Source organism: Sarcophilus harrisii, chromosome 1 (assembly GCF_902635505.1).
Source record: "Sarcophilus harrisii chromosome 1, mSarHar1.11, whole genome shotgun sequence".
Lineage (NCBI taxonomy): Eukaryota > Metazoa > Chordata > Mammalia > Dasyuromorphia > Dasyuridae > Sarcophilus > Sarcophilus harrisii.
In genome coordinates, this window is record NC_045426.1 from 450,780,189 (window position 1) to 450,796,288 (window position 16,100).

The 16,100-nt window shown below is 35.0% G+C and overlaps 1 protein-coding gene across 3 annotated transcripts in view; it reads right to left on the minus strand.

Moving 5' to 3' along the window:
• SULF1 (sulfatase 1) overlaps window positions 1-16,100 on the minus strand; it is a 196,098-nt gene that overhangs the window by 86,747 nt on the left and 93,251 nt on the right. For 2 of the 3 annotated variants that reach the window (XM_023495970.2, XM_031946284.1), the window contains exons 3-4: window positions 3,650-3,723; window positions 3,112-3,341 (exon numbers count right to left, since the gene is read on the minus strand). In XM_023495970.2, the coding sequence (XP_023351738.1) occupies window positions 3,112-3,283 (172 nt within the window). In that variant the 5' untranslated portion in view covers window positions 3,284-3,341; window positions 3,650-3,723. Of the gene's footprint in view, window positions 1-3,111; window positions 3,342-3,649; window positions 3,724-4,093; window positions 4,545-16,100 lie in introns of those variants that run through there. The other variant, XM_031946285.1, reaches the window with a different exon arrangement.

Consider the following 16,100-nt stretch of genomic DNA (forward strand, 5'->3'; position numbering starts at 1 on the left):
TATCAATTTTGCTCTTCTCAACAACACAATAATTTTTGCTCTTCTCAACAACACAATAATTTAAGATAATTCTAAGAGACTCATGATGGAAAATGCTATCTATATCCAGAATAAGAACTGTGGAGTCTGAATGCAAATTGAAGCATACTATTTTCACATTTTTGTTGTTTTTTCTTCTTTGTGACTTTTCTCTTTTTTTCTGATTCTTCTTTCACAACATGACTAATTTGGAAATTTGTTTAATACTAGTATACATGTATAAGCTATATGATTACCATCTTGGGGGAAAAGGAAGTGAGAAAGAGAGGAAGAAAAAATGGAGATCAAAATCTTATAAAAATATATACTGAAATGCAATAATTCAAGTCAATAGACTTGCAGTGGAAAATGCCAATCACATCCAGAGAGAGAACTATGAAGACTGAATGTGTGTTGAAGCATAGTATTTTCACTTTTTTGCTTTTTTTTCCTTTTTCATTTTTTTTCTTCCTTTTGGTCCATTTTTTTCTTCTACGACATTTCAAATATGGAAATATGTTTAAAAGGATAGTACATATTTAACTTATATCAGATAGCTTGCTATGTTGCAGATGAAAGGAGAAGTAGGGAGAAAAATTTGGAACACAAAACTTTTACAAAAATGAATGTTGAAAACTATTTTTACATGTATTTGGAAAAATAAAATATTACTGAGAAAAATAATCTTAAAAACTATATTTACATGTAATTAGAAAAAATAAAATGCTATTTAGTGGGGTGGAGAAAGAAGGAAAGGAATTTGGCAGTAGGTGCCAATTTGGAAGATTCTTTATGAACTATTTTATACTATTGCTGAGGTCCTGGGTCATTAGGTGGGGTTGGCAGAGACAACCTGATGTACTGATAAAATTATTCCCTGAAGCAAGAAAGAAAAGGCACTGATAGGGATCAGTTCAACCTTATCCTGCCTTCTGTGGAGGTCTTGGGTAACCCCACCTTGCTGTTTCCAGTCAGAAATCCCAAATTATATCAAATCCCTAAGGTTAAATTTCCCCTATAAATCTGACCATGACCTACACTATTTTTGCTGAATTCTTTTTGGGATTAGCCCACCCACCATGGGTTCTGCCTCATGGAGTCTTTCTCCTCACCCCTCTCTCAAATCTCATGATATCTTTCCTCTCATCCCTCACCATGCCTCATTGTGTCTTTCTCCTTATAGCTAACTATTTTAGGGTGCTAAAAACCCTTTATGAATTTAGCCTTCCAGTCAATGGAATAGTCCAACATTATGGCATATTCCTTTAATGGATTCTTCCAAACTCTCTTCCTTGGTAATGCTATTTCTCTCCCAAATCTATTTCATATTTACCATTCTTGTGTCTATTGTATCTCTTAATTTTATCTGTTACCTCTTCTCATAAATAAACCTACTTTTTGCCAGAAAGAATGGTCATTGTGAATTCTTCACATGATCAAACCCCAACATTTGGTGCTAATTGCTTGAACATCAATCTCATCATTTGATGCTGAATCTCAAACACATCATTATCTCAACTATACTGGTTTTATCATGATCTACAAAGTAACATTGAAGACATGAAGTCCCAGAACTAAGAAAAGATATCCTTCTTTCCAAGCCTGCAGTGATAAGACAGTTAAAGTTCAAGAGATTTACTGGTTTGGCACTTGTTTCCTCTCTCTCTCTCTCTCTCTCTCTCTCTCTCCTTCCTGGCAAAAGTGAGGATCTAGAGAGGATATTCAGGCAAGGCCATTTTCATTTCAGTGACCAAAGTAGAGGAGGGTTTTTTGATTCATAGCAAGTTGGGGAACATGAGACAATTATCGAGGGAAAGTAAATGATGCTAATTTCAAAAGATCACAAATCTTATTGGTCAATAAATCTACCTCCTCATTTTATAGATGAGGAAATTGAGGCTCAGAAAATTTAAGTGAATTTAAAATGATTATACTGGTAGGAAGGGGCAGATTGAGAATTTGAATCAATGTCCTCTTAAAGTAAATCCAGCTCTCCTACTGTATAATGTTGATTCTCATGCCTGCCAGAAATGGGTACAGGGTTCAACTAGAGTGAGTTTGACTCGAATTTTTAGTGTGAGCATTTATACCTTGGAAATTGCCAAACACTACAAATCAAGGTTTATCTTATTGTTTTATTAATTTTCTAGACTTATGAAAGTGATAGAGAAAAGGTTAATTGTGCATATTTGTGTTCATTTTTTGGACAGGAGGAAGAGCCTCTTGTTAAATATTTATGAGCACACTCCAGTGGAAAACACAAGACTCTGGAGGGAAACTTATCTTGGAGGCCCAGATTTCTTCACTGGTGACTTCCCCTCTCTGACCACTATTTCAGGAAGGGCTTCAATCATGCTCATTTTACATCAGTAGTGTATGCTCTTTTGACTTTTCAATTTCCTTACCAGTTATTCTGTGTGTCTGGAAAAACCACTGCCTTGTATGGTCTCCTACTCCTTGGACATTTTAGAAGTGATTACTGCCATGTTCATTTCATTCTTGCTCAATTTATTCTCTGAACTTCTCTATCCCTAACCAAGCTTTTCTCCCTCATATGGGGACCCTTTCTCCTTTCCAGCATTCCATGATGTGCTCTCTTCTCCCATTAGAACATAGGTTCTATGAAAGTTAGGACTCTCTTGTTGCTTGTATTTGTATCCTCAGACCTTATTACAATACTTGGCACATAGTAGGTACTTAATAAATACCCTCTTCCCCACACCCTGTCCCCACTGGTATGATATCTAGTTTGCTAAAAACAGTTGAACTTCACAGTTTGAGAAATGTTTTTGCCTAAACAGTATTTAATCTGTTTGCCAACAGTTTCCAGCTTGCAAGGTCAAATTTTTAGTTTCCACAAATAAAATTTCCCAATTTTATTAGGATTATGTCAAGTTCTACACAGTCAAAGGAAGTGCTGAAATGCAAAATATAATACTTTATGTCCCATAAAATCTCATTTCTAAAACTAGGTCAGGTGATAGGTAACTAACTTAGCAGAAAAGACATGAACTTGTCTTTTGGAGACTAGAAAGTAGTGGAATTACTTGTGCAAAAGAGGTAAAAAACAGTTTTCTTTTAAAAGTCTCTCACCCAGCTCCACGTCTTGATCATCTGTAAGCACAAGAATAATATTGGGTCTGATGTTTTTTCGTTCTTGCTGCACACGCCCTCTGAACCGTGGGGATTTGATGGTGGTACAGAAACTTCCCAGCAATTCTGTACCGATGACAGCCAAAACCAGAGTCCAGCAATAGGACTTCATTGTAGATGTTTCAGTGTTGAAAAATAGACCAAATGCTTGTTTCTTGGTTGTCAGTGATCTGTGGAGTCAGAGAGAAAATAGGAGGAGGTAGAGGAAAGGGAGAAAAGCAGAATAAAACAGAAACCTAAATATCAAAAAAATACAAAATACAAAAAAAGTAGTAAAAATAAGTAAAAATCAGTTAAAGCAGCCAGAAAGTGACAAACTTATACAAGTTTTCTACAAAATGAAATATATTTTACATGCTTACTCCCTTTTCTTTATTTGTGTTTCAAATCACTCTTTGACTATTTCAATTTCATTGCCAGCACACAATCTCCAGACAAGGCTTCGCACGGTAATATGTTTAGAAATAGTAGATAGTACCTTGAATTAAGTATTTGGGTTGAGTAATCAATTTCAGTGCTGCAGAGGTTTTTGGAACATCTGTTGATGGAGTCCTATCAGAGGAAAGAAAAAAATATAAAGGAAATATCAGTCACAGACCTTGAGACAAGTTATTCCTATCTGGAATAATCCTTCTGAATAGCCCACAATACATTTTTTTTCCCTTCCAACCATGAAAAGGGAAGAAAACAAAATATGGGACTGCTATCAATTATTTCAAATATCTTACTATTCACATTCAGGCTCAAAGTTGATCATTAAAATAAAGAACTTTCAGGGTCTTTATCTGTGCTTGCATTTCTGAGAATACTTTAAAAAATCCTTAATAAAAGAAACACTAGACTCTGGTCTGTCAAATAACCGAGCGTTTCATGTGTGTGGGTGGGTGAGGTTGGAGAAGTTAAGAAGTTGGAAATAACTCACCTGCGTAAAATATAGAACCCCTTTCAAGCTGTAGGGAAGGCATAGCTATTACTTGCAATCTGCATTGGATCACTACCCTGAAGCTTCCTTTCTTCTGACAGAGTTCATCTTAAGTGACTGTCAGTGAAGCCCTCCCCCAGCCTTGACTGGGCGAGCTCCTAGCTGCCCCCGATCCATCAGAAGCAGAACTGAGCTCATGGTCCCTCTGGTGAGCCCGGGTCCTCCCTCACCGTTTTCTATCTTCCCAGTCTCAGCACTCGGGTGCCTATCAGAGTCCCTCTCCCGACTTGTCGGTCAAACAGCCTCACTATTGTGAAGCCCCAAGCATTGTGAACACGGAGCTTGGGCTTTGCTGCGGCACATGTAAACCTGCAACTGAAAATGATTGATTGATTCGGGGACTAAAGGTTAGCTACTACACTCTCACGCTTTTTTCCCCGGCTTTCTTTTTACATTTCAGACTAAAGCCCAGCAAAGCCACTGCAAGTCTCCATTGGAAAAGAGAAAAGGGGGAGGGAGGAGGAGAGAGAGAGAAAGAGAGAGAGAAACAGAGAGAGAGAGAGAGAGAGACACAGAGAGAGAGAGAGAGAGAGAGAGAGACAGACAGACAGACAGACAGAGACAGAGACAGAAAGAGACAGAGAGACAGAAACAGAGACAGGGAGACAAAGAGACTGAGACAGAGAGAGACAGATCGATACAGAGAGAGAAAGACACGGAGAGTGACACAGAGAGACAGAGAGACAGAAAGAGACAAAGACAGAGAGAGACAGAGAGAGACAAAGACAGAGAGAGACACACACAGAGAGAGAACAACAATAACAAGGCCAGAGAAATAAATGCCTTTCCATTTTAGAGTACTAACCTTCTAAAACTGTCTCATTTTCTTTTAAATTCCTAAAAATAAAATTGATGAAAGATCTCGCTCATCTCCCCACTCTCCCATATTTTTGAAGACCTATGAGAAATGTATGGGAATTTCTGTGCCCTAAAATTAATTAGAAAGGAGCAGACTTCATCAGACACTCTACTCACACACCTGAGGCTTTGAAACTAGGCAGGCAGCCTTAGAGTAGCTTTATACAAGTAAGCATGACTAATTAAATGAAAGCATTGCACTGTGGGAGGAAAGACTACTCATTTCAGTGCTATAGAAAGTTCCATATGAAAGAAAGGTAAAGTGGGGGATAAGGTGGTAGTATGGACTAAATAGTATACTATTTAGTCCATACATATGATTTTTACTTTCACACACAACATCCCCCCCACACACACGTTTTAAGCTTTATGAGATGTTTTATAAACAACACTAATGCTCTGTATTCTATAGCCTTCAATTACTTTGTGCATGTATATATGAGAGGAAAAACTAAACAAAAATCTCAGTGTCTCTAGCATGGAAATTCTGACTGCATTGTCTATCAACCAGCATTCCACTTCAGACTGACCCTATGCCCAGGCAGAAGTCAATATACAAGATTCAGCATGTCAGGGATTTTGTGGAATTGAAAGGGCATTCTGAGTATGAAAAGTCTGCAATTAGTCCATCCTAATGATTTATAGTGCATTTGCTTCTATACATTTATTTAAAGTTACAGATTTGGAAGAACAGGAAAACAGGAGAAGGAAACTGTAGGAATTGTATGACATTCTTACATCTCATTTCTATAGAAATGATTCTATGATCTTATTAAAATATTAAATAGAACTTATTCCACACAAAGAAGTATATGGATTAGTTTAAAAGGTGGGGGAAAATGAGTTTCATTTCCTCAAACATCACCAATAATAATAACTGATAATTTAAAATTTTCAAAATGTTTTGCCTGTATTATCTTACTTTAGCTTTGCCCTTATTTATACATTTGATGAATACTATAAACATTAGTATCTCTATTATGAAGAGGGGGAAACTAAGACTCAAGAAATCTAAGCAGGTTGCCCATGGCCATGTAGTATCTCAGAATCAGAATTGTACATTAGATTTCCCTGATCAACACCACTTTTATCATTCATGATGCCTTCTTAACAAAATATGATTACCGACAAAATCTGAAATGATGTATGAAAAGTGAGGCTGGATGTGAGTTTTCTATATCGGTCACACTCTGCAACAAACTTTGCAGATATTTTCAACCCAGAAATTCGAGCCATACTCACTCCACTGAGCAGAGACATGAGTTAAGTAACAGTTCAATAAAATTAATACCCTATGTTGTGAAATTGAAATTTCCTGGTGATTATATCTCCATAGGAAAACAATTTGCACTAACCCAAAGCAAGTGATTAATGATTGTTACTTACTTCATCTTATTAGCTTTTTAGGGGGAAAAATAGCCCTCCTTTTTTGGTGTATAGAATATATAAATAAGCCTTTCTTAAGAAAGGAATGGGGGAAAATGTTGCCCTTGCTAAGATGCATTACTTTTTTGACAATTTAGTTCCCTTTTCTTTTGAGGCACCAAAATATTGTATTATTTTGCCTAAACCTGTTAATTATTCCAGTATTTCATTTATAAACACACAACAATGTGATTACAAAAAAAAAAAAAATGTTACTCAGCCATCCATGCTGGTTGAATGAAACTTTTTTGTTTTAACTCCACCAAACACACACAAAACTTCTTACAAGAATCTACACAGACAATTCTTTATTTAAAAATGACCTTTTAAAACCTGTCATCCTCTCACAGCCTGGTTTACAGAACTTAAAGGAAATGAAGTAAAGAAGAAAACAGACAAAATTCAGGACTTGACAGAAGAGACAAGGTTGCAATGTTTGCATTGGATACTTTGTGGTGGACTACAAGTGTCCTTAGAGACATCACAATTTGTCCAGATTCTCACACATGGAAATTGAACTTAGGGAACTATGTTCTATCCAAGATCTGGACTTGAATACAAGTAGCCTTTATCCAAGCCATTAAATAAAAAGTCCTAATGTAGTTCCCAGTTGTCCATTATATAGAAAGTTTAATTGGGTCTTTGTATAGGACAGCTAAGGAAAAATGTAAATATGTCATTAAATGTTTCAAGACACATAAAAAAGAATGGAGAGTAGATACCTAGCCAATGGGGGTGGGAGAGGTATAGTTCACATGTGCTCTTCTTGTGCAACAGAACTCAAGTCTAACACCTCATCACTACCATCAAAATAGATAGGGCCCACAGCCTGTCTGATCCAAGCTGTCTTACTTGTTAAACAGTCAGGTCTAAGGGATGAAGGATAATGTCTGAAGCTGATTAAATATTGACTCTTCTCTGACCTTGGTGGAATTATATAGAGGACGTCAATCTCTAAAGACTGGACATGGGCTGATCTGCAAGCTTGACATTCATTTTTTTTTTTAACTCTACCCTTCTTCCAACTTCCATATTATTAGAGGACAACACATCTCCCATCCTTCAGTCTCATAATTTAGGTGTCATCCTTGACTTCTTACTATCTCTCATTCCTATGGACCTTCCAATTTCACCTTTTGAATATCTTTCTGGTTTGCCTCTTTTTTTTGGGTGCTACCATTTGGGTGCAGGTGTGCACCTTCAACCACATCACTGTTCTACTTCAGTGTCTCCTTACTGCCTCCAGCATCAATACAAAATCCTGACATTCATAGATTTTTATTATCTAATTGCCTCTTCCCTTTCCAGTCTTCCTATACCTTACTCCCTAACATGGTGATCTTCAATCTAGTGTGGCACCTGTCTCCTGGGTGTTTCTTAGATAAGATACTTCATCTTTCAGCTCTTGAAGTCTTTCATGCCTGGAATCCTCACCCTTTTCATGTTGTTCTACAGCCTTCAATGGCTTCCTTTAAATCTCAACTGAAATCTCATTTTCTATAGGAAATCTTTCTCAATCTCTCTTAATCATGCTTTCCTTCCTATTGATCCTGTATTGTTTGTACATTTGTACATTTGTACTTGTTTGTACATTTTTTTTATTGTTGTCTCTTACCTCCCATTTAATTATAAGCTCCTTGAGGGTATGGGCCTCTTTTGCCTCTTTTCTATCCCCAGAACTTAGCAGAATGCCTGGTCCATAGTAAGTACTTAAATACTTAATTGAATAAAAAAGCCATAAAAATTATCTTAGTTGTAAAACATTAAAGGATTCGAACACAATTACAGTAATCCTTTCCAAATTGTGACTTTTTCTATCAGGATTTCTATATCTCTTATGTCAGAATAAAAAAAATTAAATGGGAATATGGAGTTATGTGGTAGCCATAGATAATACTCAAAGGCCAGAAGATGACATAGAAAAATTTAAAAAACTCAGAAATTCATATATTTTATATTCATAATATGGTGTAATACCAATATATTTTATCTTTAAATACCATAATAATTCAGAGTCCTTCTCTGTAATGAAGGGAGGGCCAAAAAATTTATTTTCTAGGTTATGGACCCACGATGTGGATAGCATAACCATGTCAAAATGCTGTCATCTCACTAACATGGGTATTCCCTCAATGATTCAAATTATAGTCCATCAATGTCTGTCCATCCTCTGGGATCCTTGTTTGTGTCGTCCTATAAATTTATCATGGGGGTTTACTTATCGGAGTGAAGTAGGGTCTTGCCTATTGTTGTAATTATGAGGTTACCAACGAAGGACATGAATTCCGCTTACCACAAAGATGATGTATACATATGTGTTATTTTGTGTTTTTAATCTGAGGATAACACAAAACTCCAAAATGAACCCCATGCACAGATCTCAAGTATGAGAAAGACAGGTTAGTGTCACTTTAATGATCAATGAGATGTTACCCTACAAGGTAGGTGCCCTATTCAGGGCAGAGCTACTGCTTAATAGCAAAAGACAAAACCACACAATTAGAATCTGAAGAACTAAAGTCAATTGAAATTGCAGGGAGGCTTCTGGTCAGCAGAGTGAAATTATGTACAGTGAATTTTAGCCCAAATGGCACAAATTTAATCTCAGAACTATGCAAAAGAGAATACAAGCATCAGGCAGTGGTTAATTTTTTTTCTCCTGATCATCATGTCCTTTCTTGTTGTCTATTTGCTTAGGCTTTCCTTCTAAGCCTAAAGCTTAAAGATTCTCATTCACAATTTGTTTTCTGCAGAGGTGGCCTTGAGGATGAAACCATTCTTTTAAAAAGAACATCTATAAAAGGACTTTTCCCCCCTTTATTTGGAATCTCATAGCTGGCAAAGAAAGACAACACATATTCAATCCAAGAAATGTCTATTTCCCAAGTTAATTCATCAAAATTCCAAGCAAAGAAGATAGATTCCATCTGTTTCCTTCTGGAACAATAATATTTTCAAACCATCTCTAATCTGTTCACACATCTTCCATCTCCTGGATTTCCATTCTCTGCTAATTTTCCTGAATGGATACACCATATTTAGCCTCGGGATAAACACCAGTAGAACCAGACTCTAATCCCCACCCAATTTTTAAGCACCTACTATGCACAAGTTACTGTGTTAATAAATATTTTGAGATTTGAATGAAACTTGTTAGGTGCTAGAGACTTAAAGGAAAAAACAAACTAGTTCTTGACTTCAACAAACTTAGGATCTAATTGTCCCTTAAATCTGAACTGCAGACTCTTTAATGCATGGTTAAATTCTAGAAAAAAAACCCTGGATTAGACCTTGAAAAATTTCCCTCCATGCTTTTACACAGAGAAAAGAGCAAATGAGAAGAAGTGAAGAGAGACAACCATGATTAAGGAATAGTGGATTGGAATATTTTAGTGGAGATGGACAATTTAAATTCTGATCCTTTAGGTTATTGCTGCTAACACTACTTAATGTTGCCTAACTTACCTGTTATCTCTGCACTTCAATTTTCTTACTTATAAAGTGAAATAATATAATTTCTATATCACACAAGGTTTGGGAGAATAAAACGAGCTAATGGATCTGAAAGGTATTTAAAAGATAGATATATCCTTTGACTAGCTATGTTACTATTTTAAAAATTCTTATGAAGCTACAATAAAGTGATTATATCAATGAAGGCCCTATTGGCCATTATATTATAATAAGCCAAGATTGGAATAAAACTGTTTGATGATGTAAACATTAGTATTGATAATTTGGAATTTCTAATATCACTGAAATAGATCTTATCAGTTTCAAGATGCTGAGGATAGCAGCTTTTCTTATTTCTCATTAAGTTTTTAATATTTTGGATATGTATCCTCTTAGTTATTTAATATTTTCTCAGCTGTTTCAGATGCTCTAGGTGATTGACCACTTAGTTATTTTTCTGTCTAAATAACTATCACTACCTAGAAGCTATTAAAGGTAAAGAACATGACACATGGGGAAAATGAAGGGGAAAAGTTAATGAGAAAAGCTGCTTTTATTTGTTTGCAAAGTATCCAAATGGAAGTCTCTTCAGACTACTAGAAATAGAGACCTAGAGGGAGAATAAAAAGTTAATGAAGGAGATATAGATTTGAAAATCATATATTTATTATTGATGATTGAAACTACAAGAATGTATGTGTTTATAAAAGCACTGGATGCATAAAAGGAATGCAAATAGATCAGTTCTGAACTCTGGACAATTTCTAAAACGAGAGAGCAGAGGGAGAAAAGAATCCAGCAAAAGCTGATAGTGAGACAATGAAAACAATAGGACTGTGGAGTTCTAATACATGAGTTCCAATTTTGGTTCTCTTGTCAGTGATCACCTCAATTCATTTTGATGTGGTGCAGCTCCTAGGGAAGGATGTAGCAATAACTCTAAGACCACCTGGCTTTGGAGGTGATGTAGTTAGAAATGATGTATTTCTTCTTTTAGGCTGTCCTGACCCACTTTACTCTATATGACCAGGACATTGAGACCACAAATATTGCCGGCTATCGGATAAGAACCTGTTATCTGTTAACTGGCCTGTTGGTCAGCCATAACTAAGTTTCTGTGACTAATGAGCAACAGTAATAAGGTGCTTAAAGTTGATGCGGGTGCAGAACAAAATTGGGTACCCACCTCTTGATCTAGTGACATTTCAGGCCTAAAGACACACCTCCAGAAGGTTTTCCTTCCCTTTCCTCTCATGAGCTCTACTCAGAGAACTAGGGGGTACTGCTTTTGTGCCCAGAACACCCCTCAATTCCATCTCTAAACCATAAAATTAGCATATCAGTGACATGAAGTACCTGATCTCTCCAACTTTTCCTTACAAACTAACCTTCTGGCTCTTGGTTCTTTGCTGACTTCTTTTGAAATTTAGCCCACTTTAACTAGAGTTACAATTAAAATAAACTTTGCCCCTTAACTTGGAGATGGGTTTAAGACACTTTGAGACATTGGTTTGGAACTTCAACATTTTTTAAGTACATCTTGAATCCTAACAATTTTTCTGAACTTTAATTTCCTCATCTTTCATCTGGGAGTAATGCAGTCTATTTCAAAGGATGATCATGACAAAAAAAATCATGTCTAAAGTCCTGTACACATGGAAGCTATGATTGTTCTACCTGTCAAATTCCAACACATTTTTCAACACCCTGTTCAAATATCATTTCCTTCATGAAGATGTTCCTGATCCACTAATATCAAATTATCCTTCCTTGCTAAATAATTATGAAACCACTAATCTTGGCCTTAGAAGAGATCAGAAGACCTTCTCATATTTGCAGAGAGAGGAGGCTATGAGTTTAGAATCACAGAGCAACTATAAGAATTATTGGGTAAACACACATACACACACACATATATATACTGCCCAATTAGTTTAATGTTTTGGTTAGTTGAGCTTAATTGCTTTCTTTTCTCTTTCTTATTATTCTTTGCTATAAGAGATAGCTTTGCTCTGGGGAGAAGGAGGGATTTATTTGGGAATGAAGATATAAAATAAAAAGATCAATAATTATTTTAAGATGATCCTTCTGATCTCGCATACAATTTAGTTTTTTTAAAAAAATCATTGCTATGTATTCAATTTGTTCTATTTTATTTAACAGTTATTTTTATTTGAGAAATAGCAATGCTGACTCATACATAGTATCTACCCAAGACCTAATCCCTGGCCAATTCCCACTATTAGAGGTAGACAATCAAGTAGTTCTACCCATAGAACTTCCAATTAGAATGCTAATCTCATCGTTGGACATTGTATGTTGGATATTGAACTTGAAATGAGGAGATACTGGGTTCACATCCTCACCTTGGACACTTACTAGATGTGTGACTTTGAGCAAATTACTTAACTCCTCTGTGCTTCAATTTTCTCATCTGAAAAGTGAGAAAGCTTGGATTTGATTGTCTTAAGGACCTCTCCAGCTATGATCCTTTCCCATTTTAGAATGGAATCTCCAAAATGTCAGGATTGAATAAATGTTCTTTATAGCTTGGTGCCTGACATGATGTTGTATACTTAGTTGATGCTTATTAAACTAAAAATTAACAGAGACAGAGTAAACCAAGAAGATATAACTCCACTGGAGCAGCTGCTGCAGAGTGATAAGAAGCAGATTATGGTCATCATTGCTAAAAGCAAAAAAATCTGGCAAAAGAGAAGTGGTTGGATTCAGCTAGAAAGAAGTAACTGTTAACCTTAGCAAAAGATGTCTACACCAAAGAGTGAGATTGTTAGCATAAAATACACATTGACATATACACAACTATGACATTAGATTTGAACATTATTAAACAGATCATTGATTTCAAATCAATTATATTTTCATGAATAGGAGGCCATTCCAGATATGGACAATGGCATGAATAAAGTCATGGAAACAGGAGAAGGTAGAAGAGGAGAAATGAAGTAATCCAGTTTAGCTAGTAGAAAAGTTGACTTTATAATAATAATAATAGCTAACACTTAAATAGTACCTACGACATATCAGGTAGCTAAGCACTTTATAAATATTATCTCATTTGATCTTCACAACAACTCTGGGAAGGACATGTTATTTTACAAATGAGGAAACTAAGGCAAATAAATATGTTAAATCACTTAAAATCTGAGGCCAGCTTCTTCTTCTTCTTTTTCTTCTTCTTCTTCTTCTTCTTCTTCTTCTTCTTCTTCTTCTTCTTCTTCTTCTTCTTCTTTTTTATGCACAGCGATCTTTCTACTGTGTTATTTGGTTGCTCCTAATTTTGAACCAAATTGTGAATGTAATAGCATACTACAATGGAAAAAGCCTTGACTTTAGTGTTGGGAGATCCATATCCTAGTTATTTCATCTCTGTGGACCTATCTCCTTTTCAGCAAACCAGGTAAAAGGTAAAGAAAGTGTTTTCTAGCATTGTAGCTATGTAAGTAGAACCAAGAAGCTAGAAGTGAAAGCTATTTATAAGAATATGCTAGTTTCTGGTAGTTGGATGGTAAACTCATTTTCAACAGGTGTTTTTAAAATTTCTGCTGTCTCTGCATTAGTATACTTCTTGTCGCTGAGTTTTTAGCTACTGCTTAAAAAGTAAAATGGGAAAATTGCAGACCACATTATCAGGCAAAAAATATAGACCACCCTAATTCAATTTCCTCTGTGCTATCAAGCCTGCAGCTATTAAAAAAATATCTTTACCATGCAACATGGTAGTAAATAGCAGGATCTGCTGCTTCTATTGGAAGCTTAATTCATTAAATTCAGCTATAAAGCAAAGGATTTATAAGGAATACAAAAAAAAATGTAATTGGCTATCTACATTTAGTCTATATCTATGTGATTTATGGAATTCTTTATCAATCCATCAAATTTATCTGCCAACCTTCAAGTTATAATCTGGTCATTATTGAGATATTTATTAATGGCTTCAGATGGATTTATAAACCTGTCAACTAGAATTTCTGCGCAAGGTCTTAAAGGCATGATTTCATAACATCTTTACAAAAACAATTGCAATTGATGTGAAAATAGCAATGTCTGCATTGAATGAAATAAGTGCACATATTCTGATTTCAGAATTTCAGATTGGTTTAAGTAAAAAAAGAAAATTTCTATATAAGGAAGAATTTTCTAATAATTAGAGCCATCCAAATGAATGAGCTACCCTTGCTAGTAGTAATTCCTTCATCACTAAAGGTCTTGATGTGAATGAAAGTTGGATGACTGTTAAGGATATTATATCACAAATTCCTGTTGGATAGTGATTGGGTTGTCTAACCACTGAGGTGTTTCTTAAATCTCTGAAAGTCTATGAGTTATAAATTAGAAGGTTATTTTTTTTTTTTTTTTGGTTAAAAGAAATGTCATCGGTATCCCATCATCAAGAAATTTTCATACAGTTTTTAAGTTACAGAGATATGAGAAATAAACTTTAGAATACAACTTTAAACAAGTTAAGGGCAGCAACATAATTTATTGGTCAGTCTGACATATAAAGAATTAATTTCATTACTGATGTTAAACTTGTAGTTCAACCTATGTGCATGGACATTACAGAAGCAAAATCATATCTCTAATCAGTGAAATGTCAAAATTTTATTACTATCCACTCCTTAAATTTATCTTCTTACCAATGAATTTATTTTCAAACTTTTTATTTCAGTGCATGCAAGTGCATGTACAGCAGTGCAAGCAGTGCACTTGCTATACAAAGGAGGTGGGTATGATTAAACCAGATGATGTGCCCCCACAAGCAAAATCAGCCATTCATGAAAGCTGGTCACTAGCTCAAACAAAGCATATTTCAAAGGACTCTAACATAATCCCTTCTCTCTACTGATTTGGTTTCCATGAAGTCTCAAGCATATGTGTGTTACAAAAAGAAGGCTTATTAAAACCTGATGTGATATTGGAAGGAATAATGCAATGGGTTCCCAACTGCATTTGGGATCTGAGAGCCATCAAAAAGGAAACCAATTTTCAATTATATGTATAAGCTTTTCAAAACCTGTGCATACAAAGGTAGAGAATGTTTACTTGCTAATGAAGGCAACTAATTAATGCTATAAGGTGTTCATAAGTGACTTTAAGCATAAAATTTGGATCATTAACAAGATGACAGGAAAACCTTTCAACTATAATGTTCTTTGCAAATGAATAATGTTATATATTCATTATAAATGAATAATGTTAAAATGATAAAATTTTAAAATCTTTTCATGATTAACATCTTGTGCTTACAGCTGTACAATAATTATATATATGCATACATATATACAGGAACATATATAGAAAATCTCATTTAATCCTCAAAACAATTATGTGCTCAGGCAGAAATTATATAATTTTATACCTTTATATTTGTATTCCCACCACCTAATATAATTCCATGGGACTTACTGGGTTATTAATACATGTTTCTTGATTATCAACAACTATATGAAGTGGTTGCTACCTCTTTAGGTAGTGAGGTAGCACAGTAGCTGAAACATTGGAACTGGAATATAGAAGATATATGTTCAAATGTAGCCTCAGATATTTACTGTGTGACTCTGGAAAAGTCATTTAACTTCTGTTTGCCTTAGTTTTCCCTTCTGTAAAATAAATAAGAAAAGCACATAATTTGAATAGAACATTTGTCAAATCTTAAAGTACTATATAAATGCTATAATCGTGATCATCATGACCATCACCAACCTGATTTTCCAAATGAGAAAACTGGGACTGAGAAAAATAAACTTACTCACTTACTCACTAGTAAATGTCAGATATTATATTGCAACCTTGTTTTCTCCTGACTAGCTCCCATACTCTTCACTGGATCATGATGTTTTCTAAAAATAATGGTGTATTTTAATTGTATGTGTCCTTGACTTGGTTCAATAATATAGAACATTATTTAAGAATATTGCTGGGAAATCAATAGTTGTGGGAAATGTCAACACAACAATAAGGAGAAATGATGATAAATTAAACAAAAATGTAAGAAAATTACAAACTTGAATAAAATTTTGGTGTTTCAATTTAATAGAAATTTAAAGAATATTGCCTAACACCCTGATTTATCATCCTCAAAAGAAGATCAGGTATCTACTAAGCAAATTTGGTTGCCCTAACAATTTCACCAAGATTCTGGGGCAATATTATGCTTTATAATCAGTCATATTAGAATTAAGTTGTT